Genomic DNA, 22,278 nt, shown 5'->3' with positions numbered 1-22,278 from the left:
GACTCTTCAGGGCTTTGCAGCTATCCTGGAGGTTGGTTCAGAGGTGTGTGTTCTTTCTCTCCTGTTACTTCTCAGCCTTTTATTAGCATGTGTGGAGGGGCCCAGTACAAGGACCTCAAGGGTCCGTGACCTCACAGACTCTGGGGCTTGTGGAAAGAAAGCAGACGTGCAGGAAGGCATCCCCCTCCCCTTCCCCTGGGGTCTCCACCAGCTCCCGGTTGGTACCAGCACGCCCGTAGCGACCACCCAGGCAGCCTGGCAGTGCTGGGCGGCTTGAGGTTTGTGTTAATCCGACGGGAGTATTTATGGTGCTTCAGAGACCGTATGATTCTGTAAACAACAGCCTTTATGTACAGATAGTTGAGCTAAATCCTCTGAACCTGTGGGAGGCATCTAACTGCCTCACACTAGTTATGCTTGTCTGGTGGGGGGTCTCCAGCAGTATAAAGCAGGCGGGGTGAGAGCAAGCAAGCCGGCCTCCCGTTGGCTTCCTTTGCCCATCCCTGCAGTTACGAACACTGCACAGATGCCTTTTTTCTGTCAAGGAGCTAGATACACACGTCATTTTGATTGGCGGGGGCAGGTTTTCCCTGGTGGTTCCTGGTTCCTCGGAGTGATGCCCTCCTGCATCTCCTACCTGTGCCTCGCCCATCTTTCTGAGACGTTAGTGCTCTCAGCTCCCCTGCACCCCAGATTCCCCCACCCCCTTGCTGGCATTCATGAGGGGCGTGGCATTGCTTTAGACAGATGATCTCATACAAAGAATTCACCTATAATCCCTGCCACTTGCGTTCTTGCCAGAGCCCAAAGTACAGATACATTTCACGTGGGCAGGGCAGGGACCTGTGTCGGCCGTTCCCAGCCCCTCCGAGTGCCTGGAGTGGTTGGCGGAGAGTCTACTGGAAGGCACGGTGCAGTCAGCGCCGAGTCTGGTTGCACGTAGGACACGGTGTGCTTGTCAGAGGGTGCCAGGCAGTCCGCTGAGAACCCGGAAGTGAGTGACCGAGGACTCTCAGTTTGCTTCTTCCCCACGTGTGCAGGGTCCAGTGCTATAGACAAACAGGAACAGACTGGGTAAGAGGCCTTCTGGAGGCCCCCAACCTGGAGGATGGTGGCTGGTCTGCAGGGCCGCACGGGGAGCAGCACACAGTCGGGATGCGGTGGCCTCGTGGGATTATATGTAGGAACCGCCTCTGTCTTTGAATTCATTTCTTGAATGAGCAGATTTTGTAACATAGCCATGGCCGGGCTGTCCAAACAGGTTTTTCAAGCTGCAGGATACAGCCAGAGGCCCAAACTTGGTGATATCAGCCTGTAACCATCCCCAACCCACGTAAATGCACGTTCCCTCCCAGGGCTCCTTCGGTCCTCCTTTGGCTCATTCTCCGTCCCCCAGGTCAGCAGTGAACAGGCAGGCCTCTCAAAGGGGTCTCCTCCTTCGCCTGCAGGCCAGACACCTGCCCAGACATTCAGTCGATCAGTAGCTCAAATTCTTCTCCTTTCAAACAAATACTGACAACTCAGTCACCGGGATAAGCAAGAGATTGTGACTCAGGTCTGAGAAAAACTGTGGCATCCTTTAACTGTGTTAGGTGTTGAATGATGACCCCTAGCAGTGGAGCTGACAGCGGAGAACCACACGCACATGGAGCACTGTTCAAGGGAGAAACCTGCTGTGTCGTGTGTGTACTGGGTGATAAGAGACTTCCTGCACCCTGCAGATAAACAGATACTTTTATTTTACTAAAATACTTACTCTTTTTAGTATTAAATACTGTCTGATTGGGAAAGTCTCTTGGGATCCCTTTTTCATTGTATACATGACAATTACATGGGAGCACATAGGACTGGAAGCAACTGTCTTCCTTTCTGTAAACTTTCACATCCCTTACAGAGGAGCGAACGAGAGGGAGGCATTGGGCAGACCCTTCCCTGCAGGCCGTTATTAGCTGGGGAACAGAGATTTAGCTGTGTTGTGACTGCTTGGCATCCTGAGACCAAAAACAACAAAAATGAGAGGGGCCTGATCCTGCCCCAAGTTCTCCAGTCCCACGTAACTCTCTTCCCTCCAAGGGCTCCCTCCTCTAGTCATGCTGTAGTTGTACGTTTCTGGATGTGCCGCAGGCCCAGGACTCTAGCAGGGAAGATGCTGGAAAGGACCGTAGGCAAGGCGGGGCTGAAACGAGGGCCAGGTGTCTTCCCATAAGTTCTTCACCAAGGTTGTAGATCACGTATTCTGATGGACATTTCTATTTTATTAGCATTAGAAATGCTTCAACCATTTAAATGCATCATTTTTTCCAGTTTCTAAAATTATGCTCACGGCAGATTTCTTTTTTTTGAGGGGGTGGGAGGTGGTGTTACGTTTTTGTGCCTTATCGTTGGTGGCCTGCCTGCATCACAGAGGAGAGCAAAAAGCCATTCTCTTGATTTGTTTTGAGTTTTGTTTTACCGAGTATGTCAGACTCACGCTTGTCAGGCCATCCTCTCCTTTCCGGTTTTCGGTGCCCCACCTTGAACATAGAATAGACAGGATTCTTTGAATAACTTAGTTTCTCACAGAAATGTGCTGCTGCAGGGGCTCCAGGTAGAAGCCCACCCCAGATCGGCAGAGAAGAGAGTTTGGACACATGTTAGACATGTGGTGGGAGGGCCCGAGAAGGAGAAGCCACCGTGTCCTTTAAGTGTGGCCGGGGCCCCTCCTGAGGCACAGAAGGGGTGCGGGCAGAGTTTTCTGATGGGCCTGCCCTGCGGAGATGCGGGAGGACCCCGGGGTCGGCCCCTCCTGATAGCGGAAGGGCAAGGCCTGGTAACCGTCGTCTTTCGTGAGAGCGTGGCCAGAGCTTTTGCGGTCGTCACTCAGGGAGGTGACTGGGCCCTTCCCCGTCTGTGAGCACATCATGCTGTCTAGCCCATCCCCCCACCCCAGACCCTTCTAAACTCTTTCAAGGAAAATTTTCAAAAAACTTTAAAATGGAAAGGATTTTTACAATGAATCCCACGTACCTACAACCATTAGCCTGTCTCTCCTCTTCCACATGTCACTGTACTCTGTCCCACCCCCCGCCCCTCCCCTGCCCTTTTAGACACATTTCAGAGTAAATTGCAGACAATTGTATACTTTCCCCAAAATGCATATTATTTACTAGAGCTCAGATACTTTGTTTTTCTTTTGATGTAAAATTTAAATACAATGAAATGCACAATTCTTGAGTATTTATTTGCTGACTTTAGACAAGTATGTCTGTAAAATCCAAATTTCTATCACAATGTAGAACATTATTTTCACCCTCAGCTGCATGTTTTGAATTTTAATTTTTTAACCATTTTTTTCACTTTGAAATCATTTCAGACTTGAAAAAGTTTCCAAAAATAATAAGTACAGAGAATTCCCATGTGCTTACAATCCAAGTATCAAAACAGGACGACGCTAACCTTGATACGATACTAATAACAATCTCTGGACTGTATTCCCTTTTTAATCAGTTGTCCAGTCAGGTCCCTTTTCTGCCCCAGAATTCACCTGGAATCCTACCTACAGCTTGTTGCCACACCTCCCCAGTCTCCCATCTCGGATAGTCCCACGGTCTGTCTGCCACGACCTTGATGCTTGTGAAGAGTTCTGGCCATTGACTCTTGAGAAAAATCCCTCAACTTGGATCTGCCTGATATTTTCCCATGAGAAGATTCGAAGTTTGCACTTTTGGCAATAATCCCACAGACATGCTGTCCTGCCCTTCCAGGTGGCATGTGATATCAGAGTATCTTATTTCTGGTGGTGTTAACTTTGATCACAGGTCCAGGTGGCACCTGCTAAGCTTCTCTGTGAAGTTAGTGTCTTCCCCTTCAGAACTGATGTGTGTTTAGGAGAGATACTGTGAAACCATGTAAACATCCTAATAGGTTTTTTGAAGGAAGAAACAGACAACAGTATAATACTAGTGGAGGACTTTAACACCCCACTTTCAGCAATGGATTGATCATCCAGAGAGAATCAACAAGGAAACTTTGGACTTGAACCATACCAAACCCTTTTCCTTTTCCCTTAGTAAGTATAGCATGTATAGGAGACATAAGATGTGATCTTTGCCATCAGAACGCTTACCTGCATGGGTTTCAGAGAGCTAAATAGTAATGCAATGATGTAAATAACACGAAGATAATAATTTGTGTAGCATAAGGAACTGCAGGTGGAGAGGAAAAAGGCTGTTGGAAGAGGGAGGGCGGGCTGGCCTGATGGTGCAGGTCCAGGGAGCGGGGAGGAGGCCCTGCCGGGTTAAGTGCAACAGTTAAACCCCGTGTTGAAACGGTGGGCTGACGCAGGCAGCAAGGGCTAAGTTAGAAGGCTCTTGGATGCTAAGTTAAGGACCGTGGATTTTATCTTGTAGAAACTGGCGGTGGGGGGAGTGTTCACATTTATGAAGCGGGGAATGAACTGACTAAAAGGGACGTTAATCAAACAGACTGGAAGTGGGGTTCTGGTAAAAAGAACTTGGTTAGGCTGCTGGCATGTGAGAGGGGGAATTAGGGTGGTGATGTCAGAATGAACTGCAAAACATGGCTGTGAGAGGTATTCCAAACAAAGGATGAAAGGATGTGCGTGGTTAGGAATCAAAGTTGACCTCAAGATAGCAAGCTGGGGTGACAGGACACAGTGAGATGCCCGAAACCGAGAAAGACTGATGTAAGTGGGAGCATATCAAGGTCTCCTAGGGCCTGGCCCTTACAGCCACCTAACCTAACCTAGCACAGGTAGCAACTATTAGCGAATGAGGTGTATTATATATTATGCTTCTTGGGCCAGCTTTATACTGTTTTAAATTGAACTAAAATAATTTAAGAATAGATTTATAAACTCGTAGCCAATCCAATTACACATCTATGCCAATTTTTTTTTTAACCTTAGGTTGACCCCAAAGATTGGCTTCCCGTGGAGTGAAATCAGGAACATCTCTTTCAACGACAAGAAGTTTGTCATTAAGCCCATCGACAAGAAGGCGCCTGTAAGTTCATATGGGGATGCTGTGTAGTGGTTACTGTTTTCCATTCTTGCAGCAAATGCATTTCCAGGACAACAGATTTCTGTCTGTGGGACAAGGAGCCGGTGATACTCAAGATGATTTAAATGCTGGGGGGAAGGATTGCTAGTAGGTTACACTGAGGGTCAAGGCCCCTTGGGCCGTGCCACTGACAACTGCAGCGGGACATTGTGGTGGAGCCCAGTGTCTGTCAGAAGCTCGCCTAACTTGTCACCTAAGTTTTCAAATGGTCTTCACTTTTTATGAAGAAAAGAGCAATTCTAAGTCACTGACCTTTGCCAAATAATAAGCATTTCACAAAATGTTGCATTTCTGGGCTTGGGAGATGTTCACGTTCACGTGGAAAACCAGGCGGCATGCTGAGGGTGTGGGGGCTCCCAGCAGCATCGCTCAGGTGCCCGCTGCAGCACACACGACCACTGCCAAGCCTCAGGGCCAGGGTTGGACTTGGCAATGGTCTTTGCGACTGACCCACACTGGGAAACATCAGACTTGGCACCCAGACAGAGCCTTGCTGGCCCCGCAGGTCACCTCACCTCCTCCTCGCACGGACTGTGCTTTGCTTCTCTTAAGTGCCTTTTGCCCCCAGGTGGGTTCCATGTGGGCATCTTCAACTTGGTGCTTATGTGGGAAATGGCCCTCACAGAGGTGAGCCTGCTGGGCATCATCCTGGGAGGACTTCCTATCTGAGAATTTGAAGGATACTGATTACTCGCTGATAGCTGCAAAGACCAGTGAGTGATGGGAGTTACTGAAACTTCCCGCTGTGTTTGCTTGGAAGGTGTAAGACACACACACGTACTGTAGTGCGGCTGAATGGGTGAGGAGTTTTTTTCCTAATTGGAAATCTGTTCTTTAAAAAACTGCCGCTTGAAGAAATTCTCGTGTCCTTCTTAGAGCCTGTTCTGAACATTACCAAAATTATAGTTCAGAAAGGACTTTATATTTCGTGTAATTCATGTTCCTCAGTTACAGTGTTAGGCTTAGAGAGGCAAACATGGCCTGTGGTCCGGGCCGTGGATGTCTGGGAGCCCTCCTGGGCTCAGGGTCCTCTTGGTGACGGTTAATGCTCAGGGGACAGCGTGTGGCATTACTGTCAGGCTGCTCCTCCCACGTGGGCATTCATCCCTCCAGAGGGAAAACTAGAGGCCTAGACACTGTAAAAGTATTACCTTTGTTGAAAGCATTTCCTGCTGTCGGCAGGCTCGACTCCCACTCAGTAGCTTGTTTAAGGTAAACAGCATTTAATACAGACTCTTCAAGCTCCGTAGTAACAAGTCACATTAATACGCAGCACCACGAACCGAGGGTCATAGTGTACCCATGTTACGTGGGCAGTGTGACTGGAGCAGTTAGGAGAGCAAGACAGTCCTGCAGTCTTGGGTAGGCTAGAGCCCTGCGATGTTACTGATTGTTCAAAACATTTCTTTAGAAATTTGACTGACAGGGGTGAGAATTCTGGGGAGACTGTTTAAGAATTAAGTTGTGTGGTTTTTTTTCAAATTTGGTTAAAGTTGAGCTTTGGAAAAGCTGAAGAATATTTTACAATCATAAAATCCCAAGCAAAGGCAATTAGAATGCATCTGGTTGAATTAGGCAAGTGTACTTTGACTACCTACTGGTTTTACCTGAAGCTTCACTTAAAGGGGAAGAAAGGGAGAGAAACATTTGTGGTTGCACGCGGTGTGTCTGGCATGATTCTAGGGTGGCGTGTGCAGTAAGGACAAGTCCCTGGGGCCCCCACGTCCCCAGGGGCTGCTCTGTCTGCCCCCCATCTCCCGCTTCTCAGCCGTGCTGCCCAGACTCAGGCTTTGCTCCCTGGGCAGTAGGAAATCAAGTTTCCAAGTTTAAACTTGTACTTAGAAGATAGAAAAGGAAAGGGCAAAGGTCACGCTGACTCACAGGCAAGGCGGCTCCCTCAGAGCCCGTCTCTCCTCCCTCCGGCCGGCGTGGATAGGCACTTTGGGGCCATATTCTGACTCTTGTGATGGAAGCTCCACATCTTCAGCTTTCAAAGGGTGGCCCTGAGTGGGGCTGTCTCCCCTGCAGAAAGGGCCTTTTGTTCCTGCGGCCTCATGAAAAAGGCAGAGGCTCGGGCCGCAAAGTATTTAAGAGCTTTGGAAGTGTTGAAGAATTGGAAACTTCCAGACTGGCTGGCCCTCTCCGTCCTGCCCTGAGGGAGCCCGGGATCAGGGCGCACGGAGCCCCAGGGGCTCCCGATGTTCATCTGCACGGCTGGCCGGGGCGTCCCCCCTCTCTCCGCTGTATCCTTGGGAACTTGGATTCATTTTCCTCGAGCTTCCCTCATGCCTTGTTTCAGTTTTTAGGACATAATTCTCTGCCAGAGTTAGAAAGGCCTGCCCGGGTCTCATCAGGGGGTGTGGACTGGAGACTTGGATTTAGAAATCTCTAAATAAATATTAGTTTTTAGTTTTTGTTTTTTGCTTAAAGTCAAACTGGCCTCCTTCCAAGGAAGCACAAGGAATTTATTCCTCCTCCCCCGAAGCCATGGGCTCGTAGGATGGACGCTCTTACCATCTCCCAGAGACTGGATGCCATGGGTGGTGGTAGCTGTAGTTTTGTCCCTTGATTTTTTAAAGTGACATTTTTTTCTGAAGAAGAATTAGTGTTGATCAGAGTTTCTTTGCAAATACTTAGGAACCACAGTCAAGACCTATTTGGGTAGTACGCCTGTGTGGCCATAGCAAAGATTGTTCTCTCGTGTAAGAAGAGATAGATAGGTGGGTAATAAAAATACCTGTTTCTCCCAGCTCCGCAGACACCTCCTTGGGAAACCTGATGACTTATAACAAGTATGTGAAACCCCAAGGGGAGCCCCACCCAGGAAGTCTGTGGGCTCCTGGGCTTGGCATTGCTCCCTCCCAGTGTTTCTGGACAGACCTACAGGCCAAGACACTAAGTAGGTCCTTCCTGTTGACCAGCTCACCTGGTGCATTCCGGAAGGTTTACAGAGTCGCTGTGGGACGTGCAACACTGTTCCTTTGTTTCAGCCACCCCTTCCCTGTTCCAGCAGTCAGCCTTTTTAAATACCATTTAGCAAGAGTCTAACACAGGTGACAGAAGGGGCAATATGGTTTAATCACACAGTAGCCAGGAGCTAGGAAACAAGCCCATGTGTCTCCATGCCTCAGACACATGCCATCACTAGTCATAACGCTCTTGGATGCTGCGATTGGGTCCTCCTTAAGAAGGCTCCCTACTAGCGGTTCCAAAAAGCAGCCTGAAGTTTTGTGTATGAGTCAGTTTTCATTATGCCAGATGCCTTTCTAAGTCCTTATAAACATTTTCCAACTTAATTCTCAAAAGCACATTAACTGTATAGCTGAAGATACAGGGCTGAGAGCAACAGAGTGCCTTGCCCAAGGTCATGGGGTCAGTTGTGGCAGTGCTGCATGAGCTGTCCCAGTCACCTGGTAGGTGTTCTCTGGGCACCAGTGAACACTGAGCATCTGTCTGGTCCTGAGAACGTAGGGATGAATGAACATGGCCCTGCTCTCAAGGGAGCAGGTCATCTAGTGGGGGAGAGAGCAGAACAAGTCAGCTGGGTCAAATGCCAGCAACACCATGGATGACATTGCCATCGAGCATGGGGTGCACAGAAGGAGTGACAGTCCACCACAGAGAAGGTGTGCTATGGGCTCTAACGTCACCTCATGGAAGTGCTGTGCCCTCGAGTTAAGAGATTGGATGGATGTGACATTCTAAGTAGGAGGGACCGTTTGAGGATGAGCTCACAGGGATGAAAGAGCACAGTTTAGGGGACCAAGGGGTAGGCTGGGTGGGAGCCAGAAGGCCTTCACGTTAGTACCTGGAGCAAATAGGCCAGCATCAAAGGTCTGGCAGTGACACGACACGACTGACATGCTGGTAGCAGGGTGAGAGGCAAAGGTTGAGGCCAAGGAGATGGGCAGCACCAGTGTAAGTTGTGCTGTCCAGGCAAGAATCGGGGGCAGTGATTGTGGGGCTGGAAAAGACAGACAAGGTTGTTAGCCTGAAGGTCGGACTGCACAGGCGCTGGGCGGTGTTGGGCTAGGAGGAGCTTTGTGGTCCAGCCGCTGGTCTTCAGCGCGCACGCGCCCGGGGTGGTGGGGCACAGGAACAGCCACCCACGTGCCCAGTGCATGCGCTCCCTCTGCTTATCCCGGAGAACGTGCACCCCACAGCGCCGAGAACTTAGTTTTAGCATCTCATTTTTGTCATTTATGGTCGGTGGCTTTCCCTTGAAGCCGCTTTCTGGCCCCCTACTCTCTGCTACGATTGTCCTTTTAGAAAAGGGACCTCGAACTTGGTGAAGTCAGGGGAAGCTGGGTTTGGAAGAAGAAAGCCAGAGGAAGGCGTTCCCGAGTCAGAATCCACCCCATTCTGTTCTCAGGACTTCGTGTTCTATGCTCCCCGCCTGCGAATCAACAAGCGGATCCTGCAGCTCTGCATGGGGAACCACGAGCTGTACATGCGCCGCAGGAAGCCCGACACCATCGAGGTGCAGCAGATGAAGGCCCAGGCCCGGGAGGAGAAGCACCAGAAGCAGCTGGAGCGGTGAGCCAGGGCGGCGTTATCCTGGGCTCTGGTGGCGGGACGGCCATCCGGCCGTCAGTGCCTGTGTTGATCCCCATGGGAGGGCTGGTGGAGCACAACCTGCAGGGCCCGGCTGGGCCCTCGGAGCTGCCTCGCTGTGGGTTGGGCGGTGGCAGAGCTGGGGTCAGTGCTGTCACCAGTGTCCTCTGCTGGGTGGACGGACCAGGGCCTGGTCTCAGCGCTGGAGACAGCCAGTGACCACAACTCAGCCGCCCTTCAGGTGCTGGGCTGGTGAGGGGCTGGCTTCCAGCCTGGGCCACCTGCTGGGAAGGCCAGGCTGCTGTGCTGGGGAGTCTGAGCCTCCTTGCGGCCCTTCCCTTCCCGAAACAGGCAGCAATTGGAATCTGAGAAGAAACGGAGAGAAACGGTTGAGAGAGAAAAAGAGCAGATGATGCGCGAGAAGGAGGAACTGATGCTCAGGCTGCAAGACTACGAGGAGAAAACCCGGAAGGCGGAGAGAGGTGGGCGGGGCCTGTGGGAGACGCCCTTCTGGGTGGGTTTGTGGTGGGAGGGACTGACAGACAGCACACGGGAGACCGGGAAGGAAACTGCCAGGAATACGCACTTCGGTTGAACACAGTGCCCAAAGTCGAGGCTTGCGGGAGAGGAATGATAGGACGGTTATTTGGATTCGAAAATCACTCTGAACTTTATTAACACCTGTGCTGGTTCTTTGCCAAATGCATACATTATCTTTTTAAAATTTCCCCTCAATCCTATGAGGGAAGGACCGAATTATCCCCATGTTCCTGATGAGGATGTTAAGGTTCAGTAAGGTAAAATGCTTTGCCTGAGGTCACACTGCCAGTGAGCACCTGAGCCCTGGTATTGTCCCCACCTCATAAGCTAGGACCCAGGCGCCCAGTGGTGTGAGTGCAGCTGGCCCGGGCTGGGAGAGGGCAGCTTGACCAGCTCTGTGCAGCGGTTTAACCTTCCTAAGGACGTTGTTGTGTAAACACAGTGGGGACCAGCAGTCCAGTGTTCCCTTCAGTGTCACTGGGAGAAGAGCCCCATTAACCTGTAACTGGCTCCACTTCTTCGCAGCATTGGTGTGATTCCAGTTCATGATCCCATCCGATCCCCGGGTGGGAATTCAGGGCAAGACTGCAGGGTCCCTGGCTGGACCCTTTGAGCAGCTCTGGTTCTGTGCTCTCTTTAGAGCTCTCGGACCAGATCCAGAGAGCCCTGCGGCTGGAGGAAGAGAGGAAGCGAGCGCAGGAGGAGGCGGAGCGCCTGGAGGCCGACCGCATGGCCGCGCTGCGAGCCAAGGAGGAGCTGGAGAGGCAGGCGGCAGATCAGATAAAGAGCCAGGAGCAGCTGGTAGGAGTTGCCTGGCCTCACAATGCTGAATTATGGAGAGGCTGCCTCTGGGGATCGAAAAAGTGACACCTGCTTTATGATACTTTGTATCTGGGCTGTAAAGTGATCTGCCTGAGGGTGGAAGGTGTAAAGTGGCTGGTGGAGAGGGGGCTGTGCGGTGGGCGGGGGCGGCCAGGGTGGGACGTGGTGGCCTGGGTGAGGCGTGGCCTCAGACACTGCTGGCCAGGGAGGACATTTACCAAAACACGTGGCCCTTGATTCACAAGTGGACTGTTGAAAGCGTTCCAGAAATAATTTCAGCTTCGACTCCTTTGCCAGGCCACGGAACTTGCAGAGTACACAGCCAAGATCGCCCTCCTGGAAGAGGCGCGGAGACGCAAGGAGAACGAGGTGGAGGAGTGGCAGCTCCGGGTGAGTGTATGGGGTGCCGGGTGAGGCAGCCTGGGCCAGGCGAGCAGGTCCTCGGGAGCATTTTGCAACGCTGCCCAGTCGCACAGTGGATACTGCCACCCTTCTCAGACAGAGATCCCCGCGGGAAGGGGCTCGTCCCGCGTACTGGCGAGCACGCTAGTGGATTAACGGGGGAACAAAGAGCCTCTTGTTGGTTCGCACCCACTGTGCTCTGGGCCCCCGAGCTGTTCTGCCCACCGGGCAGGCCCCTCTGGATCTAGCTTTAAATCGGATGATGTGGATGGTCCCTAGCCTCAGCCACAGCCCCCTAAACAAGCCCTCCTGCTGCCCTGGAATGTTGGTCTCCGTAGCACGGCATGGCAGGAAGACCTGGACCCTTGGGGTCCCCAGACCTGGCGAGAGTCCAGGCTCTGCCACTGGTTCTTGTGTGACAGGGTGGGTGCCCTCACCTCTGAGTCTCGGTTTCCTTGTCACAGATTGGGATGAGTAATACACTGACTCGTAAGGACCCCGCAGAGATTTAGTAAACTGTAGCTATAATATTGAGAACCACATTCACTCTGGAGTCGGAGAGCCCGTCTCCTTCCGCAAGTCCTCACTCCCACCAGGAGTGCATGGTCCTAGGGATGCTGTGGGTTGGGTTCAGAGTGTAGACCTCATCCAGGCTCCTCTCGCCTCCCCAACCCTCCTGCCTGCCCTTTTCCACACCCCAATCTGCTGTGGCCCCTTCTGGGACACCTGGCCCCACCCCACCCCTGTCCTCACCCCCGCACACATACCCCAACCCAAGTTATGTGCAAAAGACTGCAGTCCTTAGGTTTTTAGAGAAAGTGCTCATCGTTACAGAGTATTAAGTGAGAAGCTGGTTACGAAGCAGGTCAAGCTAAATTCATCTCTAGGGTCAGGTTGGTGATGAGGTGGGTGGGATTGAGTGTGTGTACCCCCGAGAAGTTGCTGGAAGGATTATGGGTGCTGGGTAAGAAAGTGTGTGAGCCAGGTCCTGGCAGGCAGAGAGGAGCTTGATAAAAAGTGGCCACACAGGGTAGAAACTGAACACCAGAACATTATAGGGCTGTTTGGTGGCTCAAGGGTTTGAGTTTCTTTGATAAATTTTTTTCAAAAATATATACAATGAGCCCGTACTAGGATTATAGACATGAAGTTACAGTACTTAGGAAAATGTCAAGTCCTGGCATAACAGTTTCTTGGTGTTATGGGCCCAGACCAGGAGGATTTTTCCCACCGTGAACAGGGGCGCCAGGGCAGCTGCAGTCCAGCCCTCGGCTCTGGGCTGCTTCAGGGCACCGGCATCCAGCCCCCAGGGGAAAGGCAGTGGGGGGAGGCAGGCTACAGAATCTTTCTCTTGGCAAGGAGAGTGGGCCTTCTTTTAAAGACCAGATGATTCTTAAGAAAGTGGTTGTTCCAAGTTCTCACCTGCCTGTTCTCACCTGCTTTCAAAGGCCAAAGAAGCACAGGATGACCTGGTGAAGACTAAGGAGGAGCTGCACCTGGTGATGTCTGCCCCCCCGCCCCCGCCGCCCCCTGTGTACGAGCCCGTGAGCTACCACGTCCGGGAGAGCCCACAGGAGGAAGGCACGGAGTACACGGGCTACAGCGCCGAGCTGTCCAGCGAGGGCATCCTGGACGACCGCAACGAGGAGAAGCGGATCACCGAAGCCGAGAAGAACGAGCGCGTGCAGCGGCAGCTGATGGTGAGCGCGGGCGGCGAGCAGGCGCCCCTCCTCGGGCCTAGGGGCTCCGGCCCGCCCGGCACCCTTGCCCTGGGAGGGAGGGGCTGTGTGTGTACAAGGTGTCGAGCTGACCGATGCTGCTTCGTGTTGCAGACGCTGACCAATGAGCTGTCCCAGGCCAGAGACGAGAACAAGCGGACCCACAACGACATCATCCACAACGAGAACATGAGGCAAGGCCGGGACAAGTACAAGACGCTGCGGCAGATCCGGCAGGGCAACACCAAGCAGCGCATCGACGAGTTTGAGGCCATGTGAGGGGCGCAGCCGCACCGGCTCCGGGGGAGGCCGCTGGCCGCCTTCAGCGCCTGCTCGTAGTGCTCTGCGCCCGCACCCCTTGTCCTCCACGTCCTTTATAAAGAGTAGTTATCCCAGTGGGAATGTTCTGGGGCTGGGACCAATGGAAGTGTCCCTGGTTTATTTTTCCCAATTGTATCATAGTGCCAAACAGGCCTGATTTTTATTATTACTGTTAAATTACTTCCTGTTTTATGCTTGGAGCAGGACTGAATCAATTAAGGAAAGATGCCTGTTTAAGTCTGAATAACTCCATGCTGGCATGTGTGACACAAGAGTCAGCAAAATTAAGACCACGTCGTGGCTTATATTCTGTGCCATACTTTTTCTGTATTTGAAATTAGCTGAAATTGATTTCCTCTTGGTTTCAATGAAGGATCCATCTTTGTATATTTGCTTTTTGAAGGGTGAAAATCTTGAAAGTTGAGTCTAAAATACACTTACACGCACACACGCACGCACGATTTCCTTCCTCCAGGCCTTCAGTTGACGAAATCCTGTGATCATTCAGGATAAACAGTGCAGGAGGGTATATACTCCACGCTTGGATAAATTTTTCTTGTTTTCCTTTTTTCTTTTTTGCTTAACCATTAGAGCTGCATTGTTGGACTTAGACACCTAAATAATGATCAGCTATAGAGTATGATATTTATATGTAAGTGATAATAGGGTTTGTAACTTTAGTTTAAAAAAGGGAACGTTTCATTCTGTATATTTTGTTACCTTTTACAGAATAAAAAGAATTACATATTAAAAATCATGTAACCATGACACTTGATCTCATGTTGACGGGCAGTAGTGAAATGGATCAACTGCAGTAATCACATCTGGAAAAAAAGGCTTTTTGTTTACTTTCAGCGTTCTTTGCGCATGTAATCGATTACGCACATTGTAATTTTCTATCCGAGCTTATTGGAGAAAGACCCTTGCTGTTCTGTTCATTCAGACTCCAGCCGGGAAGGGACTTATGACCTGGTTAGCATCTCAGTGCTTCCAGGGGAAGCCTGCCCTGCCCTCCTTACATCTCCCCACGTCCTTGAAAAGCCTTCAGACGCCAGCTCTCACCGCGGCCGGTTCTGCTCCTGCACCTCCTTTCTCAGCTCTGCTCAGTCCTTTTCCTTTTCGGTTAAGACGTCCTGTGTGGATGAAGCCTGCAGCACAGATTTCGGAAATAAACCATCGGCAAAGCAAGACGTAGAGTAGTGGGTGTCTCCGTGCGTTGCTGGGGGGTGGGGGGGGGGCTTCCTCACGTTCGACTGCGCAGGTGCGCCAGCGTGATTTGCGGGGCTGGCGGGCCCCGTGGGAGGACCCTAGCGCTTTCCCGCCTGAAATAGGAGCCCCCCAGCGCCCCCATGGTTGGCTGACCTCCAGAAATGGTTTTCACAACAGAATGGGAGGAATAGAATATCCACCAGGTTTTTCTTTTTTCTCTTTGAAACGCACCTAACAAGGCCATAATTTCCACTCTAATAAGCACAGGGAGACCGAGGTAACTGTTGAACATTTATTGAGAGCTGGTCATTTTCCACGTCTCTCAAAGCACAGATAACCTACCTGAGGCTTCCTAACGTAACATGGCAGTGGTTCTGTTTAACTTAAGTACGCACAGAGGGATCTGGGAGAACGTCTCAGCTGCGGGACGGAGCTGCAGACCAGAGTGTTCACACTCCAGAGGGCCGACCCCGCAGCACCCGGGGCCTTGGCGTCAGTGCAGCGTGAGGGTCATGTCCGTCCACAGGTTGGGGCTGGAAAGAACTTTCTGCCATTGGAGCTTCGATGGTGAGCAAGAGTCGGCGCCGCCAGCTGGACCCTCCTCTGTGGTGGGAGCGAAGTGACAGATGAGTGATAGTGGGTCAGCATACCTCTCCCTGTCCCTTCTCTCAGATTCTTAAAAATAAGGGCCAGCAGCAAAGTACAAAGTAACTTTGAACCTCAACTTAAGACTGTATTAAAATGTGCACCGCGAGTAAGAGAGAGCCCCCCCACCCCAACAAAACCAGACCTGAGAACAGGACATGCCCACGTGTCCCCTCCGCGGACTGAGAGGCCTCAGTTTGGAGGTGAGGAGAGGACAGCTTTGGTGGGTTGTTTTCCTCAAGAAGGGGGTCGACAGTCTTAACGTGTGGACCGACAGGAAGCCATTCCAGACCAGGGTCAGGTTTGTTCACGGAAAGGAGTTCCTTAGAGGAAGGGGTGTGCTCTGGACAATGTTCCTCTTAAAACACTGTAAGTTAGTGGTAAGTCCTGTTTCTCTTGAGTGGTCTTGGAGGCCCTGGGGATGTATGCAGGTGTTTGGTCCTGGTGTTTGGGGGGCCCTGCTGCCCGCCACCAGAAGCCAGCAGCACTCCTGCTGAGTGACACTGAAAAAAGCATTGCCCTCTGGTCCCTCTATTAACGAAGTACTTTCTGAATTGCCACTTGTTTGGGTTAAGAAGATATTCTTTAAGAAAATAATCCTAGATACAATGCATGCTTACTAATCTGAAGCTGAGAAATCAAATTTTGAATTCAAGAATGCTGAGAGCAGCTAAAAAAATAAAATAATAATCCTATTATGATTGATGCCAGAAACAAAAGCAAATACTGTACCCAGCCTGTTTTGAGACCTGTAATTTTTGTTTCTTTAGCAACTCTAAATCTGATTTAAATTGTTGAAATGCTTTGCTGTATTACCGCTTAGTTGTAAAGTAAAAACCGGACTAAGTAATTTTCCATCTCTGGTGGGTTAGACAATTTCAAAGCCAGTTAAGTCACCTGCTGTCATGGCCGCACTGAGGTGCTTTTAACGGTATCCCCGTGAAACAGTCACTAAGGATCAACCATGCTGCTTTGCCCCAATAAACAGACTTACTGGAACTAAGCCTGACTCCTCCCAGCAGACGGTCGTTCACACCGAAGGCGGCCTGGTCCCAGACGGTTAATTCTAGGCTGGATTGCCTCAGCTGAGAAGGACTTATGCCTTTAAAAACGAAGGAGTGCTTCCACTGGGGACAGGCTTGCTTCTTCAGGACAGGGGACTTCAGTCTCAGCCTTTGCTGGTCTGGCAAAGTGAGGCAGCTGCACAAGGAAACAGATTCAAACCCTATAATCTCTGCCCTCCACACGGCCTCTCCCCATCAGGACTGGCTCATCGGCAGGCCCGTAAGTGCTAAGATAAGTGCCACCACAGAACAAAAATTGTCAGCCAGGAAGGAGAATGGGAATCTTGAGATGTGGCTACATGACCCCTCTCTAGTATGCTCCAAATTTCTCTTAGAGCAGAATTCTGCACTGAGTATAAAGAGTGGGATTCTAGGATTCCAGGCCACGTGGCCCTCATCTTAATCTGCCTCCTTGGTATGACTACCACCAGGTTACAGCCAGGCTCATCAGACCTGCTACCCAGAGACCAGGACTCAGCTCACAGGTTATCTCATTTAACCCTGTTCTCAGGAAAATAAATTCAGAAAGCCTCAGTCACTTGCTCAAGGCCATACAGATAAGTGGCAGGGTTCAGGACAGAATTTAGTTCTGTCTGGCTGACCAAGCCATCATTTTTCCATTATGTCACTGACGGGATTTAGCAGTTCTATATGGTAATTAAGTGTTCACTTTACTTTTGGAGATACTATTACACCTGTAGTGAATAAAAATGAAATGAAGAGTCATCCATCTTACTCTTAATCCAAGAGATGTTAAGCTAAGGAAATATTTACTAAACACATGATTTTTCCCATGCTCCATTTCAGCCAGAAGATGCTGATTTACTGATAAAACAAGGGCTGATAAGACTGAGGGTTAGTTTAAAATGTGGTAGTCCCAACCTCAGCAGCCCCAAATCTCATGAATTCTTGGAAGCCAGTCTTTTAACTTGGGTTCTGTCTGATTTTCACAGGAAAGCTAAACTAAGACAAGTTTACAACGGTTCACACAGTCCCATACAGGGACTGTGCCGTATGTGTAATGGATGATCAATAAATCATACTTGATTAAATGTAATACCTACCCCTTCACAAATGAGTTTAAGGTCCCATCTGACCGCACAGGTAAATTCTTGGCTCCCAGCACCACCAAACAGAGCTGACCGTTACGTGATGACTGATCTCCCATCTCTGGAAGGAAAGCCGGCATTTACTGTGCACCCTAGTTCTACATCACGTTAGCACACAGTGCCATCACCCCAAAACTGACAGCTTAATCAGAGGACGTGTTACAGCCCTCAGGTCCCAAGAGGGCAGGTAAGAGGAGGAGCACGTCCACGATAAGAAGGTTCTGCTGGACGGTCAGCATGACAGCACGGAAGGGCTGCTAAAATCCTAGGGAACTGGAAGCCGCAAAGAGTAATGGGGAAGCCAAGGAGAGGAGGAGGCAGGCGTTTCAGTCAGTTACAGCCGATGAGTTTGGGGAAAGACCTCTGTTCTAGGAGACTGGTGATGATCACAGGGCCTGCTGCTGGTCTGCTAGTGGCCCTGTGAGCTTGGACAGCAGAATTCCCTCTTCTGTCAAATAGGGAATCACGAGTAACATCATGGAATTGCTCCTTCTCCTGTCTTCGCTCTCCACCCTCATCTTTTTCACATGCCCCACGTTATTTAGTCAGTTACAAGGAACCCTGTAAGTTCCTGGGGGACCTTGATCTGCAGCTGCTCACGTGGCCCAGGGGCCGGGAACTAGTCACTCGGAGCCTTGCAGGCACCCTCACCTGGAGGTAACAGACTCTGGGTTCCTAAGGAACCAAACTGCCAACACAGGTGGTCAGCCTTCAAGGTGGGGCCACAGTGGGACTTTATCCAGGGAGACTGTGTAAGCCTGCCCTCTGGGAGGAAAAGCTCGGGGCAGGTGTCCAAAGAGCCTGTAAAGTGGGCATCACAGGCTTTGCCTGATTTTGGTCAGTGGTTTCCTTTCCAGACAGAGTTCCAGAGAACCCGCTTCCCAGGCTCGGCTTCGCAAGGTTTGAGAAGAGTTACTGGAGTGCGGGATCAGTGGGCGGCAGAGAGGAAATGCTGGGAAACACTGCCTGACCACTCAGCCCTCCTGCTGCTCCATGCTCTGGGACAGTGACACAGGGAAAGATGAGTGTTTGCTGGCCTGGAGGCCACCTACCTTCTTGAGCCTCCTGGAGCTTCCTGGGCCCTGCCGGGAGGACCAGTTTGGCCCGAACTGCAAGTTCCCCATTATTGGGAGGAACGCTGTCTTCGTATTTCTCTGCCTGTGGGAAGAGGCAGAGCTCAGAGGCAGGATTCCCGGCCCCCAGAATCTTCTGGGCTCCACCCATTGCCTCAGCTCCGTCCATAAATGTCCCCTTCCAGCCTCCCCCTGCTCCTCAACCCCTGGGAAGCCTCTGCAGGCCTGGGAGAGCCCCAGGAGAGTGGACACTCCTGTGGCAGGACTGGTCTTTCTTCCATTTATGGTGACTCTTCACTCACACCCACACCCACACCACCCCCAGCTCTGCCACTGCAGCCGCCCACCCCGGCCAGTGCAGCCCACCAGAAGGAGCTGGGTGAGGAAGAAGAGGGCCTCAAAGGCCCTGGCACATTCCCACAGGATGGTCCTAAGAAAACCTGGACCCAGTCTGAGTCTGAAAAAATAAAACCAAGCGCCCCGCCGATTCCACCACCCAGGTTGTTGAAGATTCCAGCTGCCCACCCGTGCCAGGGACTGAGGCAGGCGCGGGAGAGGATGGGGCCCCAGGCTTGGTGCCCACAGCATAGGGGTGGTTCCCTAGTCTGGGAGAGTCAGCCCCGCCCAGCCCAGGCCCCCCACTGAGGACACCTCCACACAGAGGACCCAGGTGGCTTCTCTGGTCGCCAGTGATTTTGCCAGAAAGTGAAGGAGGTGCTCAGAGAGCAGTGACTCTGCAATTCAATCACCTTTCCCCTAGTGGGGTAGAGGCAGGAGACTGGGGAAGGTCTAGATTCATTCAGTCCCAATGGCAGGAGGAGCAGCCTCCAACCTCAGCTTCCAGAAACCCTTGCCAACCCCATGGCTTCTGCCTATCAGGGCCAAGGTGGGGGCAGGCCTGTGAGCAGACACCCTGATCCAGCACCGGGTGTCACTATCTATTAGCTGGGATTAAGAGGGACGCCTTTCAGTCTGGTGCTTTCTGCTCCTCGCCTGCTTATCAAACGATGACCAGCCTTGGTGGCAGCCTGTCTTGACCGGAGTAGCAGATCCTATAGGGAGAATGTGGGAAGAGCATGGGAGCCTGAGGGTAAGGGGAGACCACATCTGGCAGGGAAAATCAGGGGAGCCTTCATGGAGGAGGTGAGATTTAAGCAACATCTTGGGCAGACCTTAGATGAGAGAAAGCATTCCAAGTGGATATTCCCAAGCAGAGGTCTGAAGATGGACTAAGGTTCTGAGAAGAGAAAGTGCTGGGTGCCAGATGGTGAGTGTGGGGGCTGCCCTGACCCCACAGAGAAAAGACCATGGAACTGGGGGGACAGTACAGCTCCCAGGCTCCAGACCATGGCCTAACCCCATAGTGGCCAGAAACCAGAGACGTTTCTAAGCAGAGGCCTCGTGACTCAGAGCCCTGGCTTTGGAGAGGAAAACAGGTAAACTGGCACATGGGCCCTGGTCCACTGGTCCAGGCCTGGTACAGACTCAGACCCGCCACCAGACGTTCACTGGTGGGACGGACGCTTCCCCTCACCATTTCTTAGAAGGTGATGGACCTGCGTTTTCTCCTCCTTCCCTCTCATACGTACTTTCTCCCAGTCCCGGATCTGGGTGTAGAAATGTGCAAAGCAGCTGCCCCAGGAAATGCTAACCTCCCCCCCAGCCACTTCTGTTACCTGCAGAGCCACCAGCCAGCTCCGCCTCTCCTGGCCTGTCTGATGCGGGCATCCGCCCGGGCAGGGCAGCCTCTGCCTTCCTGAGAGCATTTGGCCTGGTCATTCTCACCTACTACTGCCTGGGGAATGCTGCTTCCGCTGCTTCCGTTAAAAACACTACTCGATAACCTGCATGTCTGAGGCAGGGTCCCAGCTGCGGGGCAGCCTGACTGGCCACAGGTGTGGACTTTGGCCCAAGAAGGTCAAGGCCTCCTCAGCTGACAACGAGCGACCCCGAATTCAGGGAGGCACGTGGACCCACCAGATCGTCCCCACAGGGCTGAACCCTGAGCCTGACACATGCTGGTGTTTGGGTCACACCGAGGGTGGGGCTATTCGGGTCCCTGAACAAAACCTGAGCCGATAAGAATCCTTCAGCCCAACCCCACCCAGAGAGCCCAACCGTGAGCCTCTTCCCCCAGGAAGCTCCTACAGAGGAGTCACAGGCAGGCAGGCGCAGTCCATGTCCCGGCCCCAGGGCTCCTGGGTAGGTTTTCTCTTCTTTGATCCCTTCAAGTTGTTGGGCCGGGGGAGTAGGGGCTGCTCAGTCCCAAACCAGACATCACCTTGGCCCGGAGAGGATACCAGCGGAAAGACTGGGTCGTGCTGTCTTCAAAGTCCCATGTGGCCAGAGGGATGATCACTTCTCCAAGAAAGGCTCTCCGGGTGAGCGTGCCCAGGTGCCACACAGAGACCTGCAGCCGCCGGGTCCCCAGCTGGGCGGGCTCCACCCGGTACTGCGGAGGCACAACAGAGACCATCAGCCTGGGCTCCCAGGGCCCATGGCTCCCACGAGGTTTTTAGTCTGTTTTTCCCTCAAGTCTATGGTCCATTTCCAACTCTGGGCCTCAGCCCTTACTTTGTCTTTAACTTCAGAATTAATCTAGTTATTTCCTTCATGGCTACAGGCCCCATCCACTGAGTCCAGGCTAGCAGCTCAGGGTGCTGCGTCTGCTCCCGCAGGACGAGCCATTACGGGGAGGGAAGCCATCTCTCCAGGTCTGCCCTCCTCGGGGAAGCTCCATAACCTCCACCTCTGGGCAGCCCTCCTTGATGCTCTTTGGAAACACAGGCCTGCTTCCCCTCAGGTCCTGATTGGTGGCCCCTTCCTGATGAAACAGAGGGCCTTTTGGTTGACTAAATCCACTTTTTAAAACAAGACCAATTTTCCGTTGCCCCGTTAGGCCCACAGGGCTGTGCCAGAGACCCTGGATCGCGAGTCACTATGGGCAACTAGCACCACAGAACAGGGTCAGCCAACATCCAGCGTCACCCAGATCTGGTGTCTCCTTTCATCCTTCCCAGGGTTCCCATGGAGTGGTCTTCCCAAGGGGTGGGAGCTTGGAAACGTGGAGGGTCAATTTCTAGATCATCCACTTTCCCATGCACTTTCCTCAAAACTGGCCAAGATAGTTCTCACTCCCGGGATCTCATTCTGGTGCCTTGCCCCGGGGGTACAACCTCCAGCGAGCTAAACAAAGGGGGAATTTGAAATACTGGCTTCCATAAAACTCTTAATGATCATGCACCTCCTTCATCTTCCCAACTTTTCCATCTTACATGTATTTCTATGAAGGCTAAGGCTGGGCCTGTGTTGAGATGTTCTACATTTAGAATTGATTCAAGACAGATTCTTTTCACTGTATCTGGAAAGTTTTTCAGGATAACCAAAATATTCACAATATACTGGATAAAACTGATGGATAAAAGTTGTAGGTGATTTCTTTGATACTGGGTACATTTTAAATAAGGTAGTTAAAACTTTAAAAGTCAAACTGTGTAATTAAATATTTATCTAAAATATAGCCAATCCTCACATTTGTCTCATTTCATAAAATGAAATATTTGTGAAAGTGAAATATTTGTCTGCTTCTGTTTAGTACCAAATACCTTAAGCACATGATGAGTAATTTTAGATACCAGCTTAAAATGTGTGAGGGGGCACAAAGCTTTTCAAGATTCTTTTGAGCAGGGACATGAGCAAAACCACGGGAAGACCAGCCTCCAGGGATTCGCCACAAGACTGGCCCCAGACAGGCACACCTA

At 51.5% G+C, this 22,278-nt stretch overlaps 2 protein-coding genes across 7 annotated transcripts in view; one reads left to right on the top strand and one right to left on the bottom strand.

The window, feature by feature from the left end:
- EZR (ezrin) overlaps positions 1–14,174 on the top strand; it is a 44,286-nt gene extending 30,112 nt beyond the window's left edge. For both annotated transcript variants that reach the window (XM_072966109.1, XM_006197698.4), the window contains 7 exons: positions 4,907–5,003; positions 9,433–9,596; positions 9,966–10,096; positions 10,795–10,955; positions 11,274–11,366; positions 12,827–13,078; positions 13,211–14,174. In XM_072966109.1, coding sequence (XP_072822210.1) covers positions 4,907–5,003; positions 9,433–9,596; positions 9,966–10,096; positions 10,795–10,955; positions 11,274–11,366; positions 12,827–13,078; positions 13,211–13,375 — 1,063 coding nt within the window. In that variant the 3' untranslated portion in view covers positions 13,376–14,174. The remainder of the gene's footprint in view (positions 1–4,906; positions 5,004–9,432; positions 9,597–9,965; positions 10,097–10,794; positions 10,956–11,273; positions 11,367–12,826; positions 13,079–13,210) is intronic.
- Positions 13,968–22,278, bottom strand: part of SYTL3 (synaptotagmin like 3) — a 79,107-nt gene continuing 70,796 nt past the window's right edge. For 4 of the 5 annotated variants that reach the window (XM_031679915.2, XM_072966107.1, XM_015246593.3 and 1 more), the window contains 5 exons: positions 20,799–20,969; positions 18,497–18,602; positions 17,400–17,505; positions 16,266–16,471; positions 13,968–15,229 (listed from right to left, as the gene is read on the bottom strand). In XM_031679915.2, the coding sequence (XP_031535775.1) occupies positions 15,120–15,229; positions 16,266–16,471; positions 17,400–17,505; positions 18,497–18,602; positions 20,799–20,969 (699 nt within the window). In that variant the 3' untranslated portion in view covers positions 13,968–15,119. Of the gene's footprint in view, positions 15,230–16,265; positions 16,472–17,395; positions 17,506–18,496; positions 18,603–20,798; positions 20,970–22,278 lie in introns of those variants that run through there. The other variant, XM_072966108.1, reaches the window with a different exon arrangement.

The sequence above is a fragment of the Vicugna pacos genome, chromosome 8 (genome assembly GCF_048564905.1).
Source record: "Vicugna pacos chromosome 8, VicPac4, whole genome shotgun sequence".
In the NCBI taxonomy this organism is placed as follows: domain Eukaryota; kingdom Metazoa; phylum Chordata; class Mammalia; order Artiodactyla; family Camelidae; genus Vicugna; species Vicugna pacos.
The sequence above is the reverse complement of the archived record's forward strand: the minus strand, read 5'-3'. Positions and strand labels throughout refer to the sequence as shown.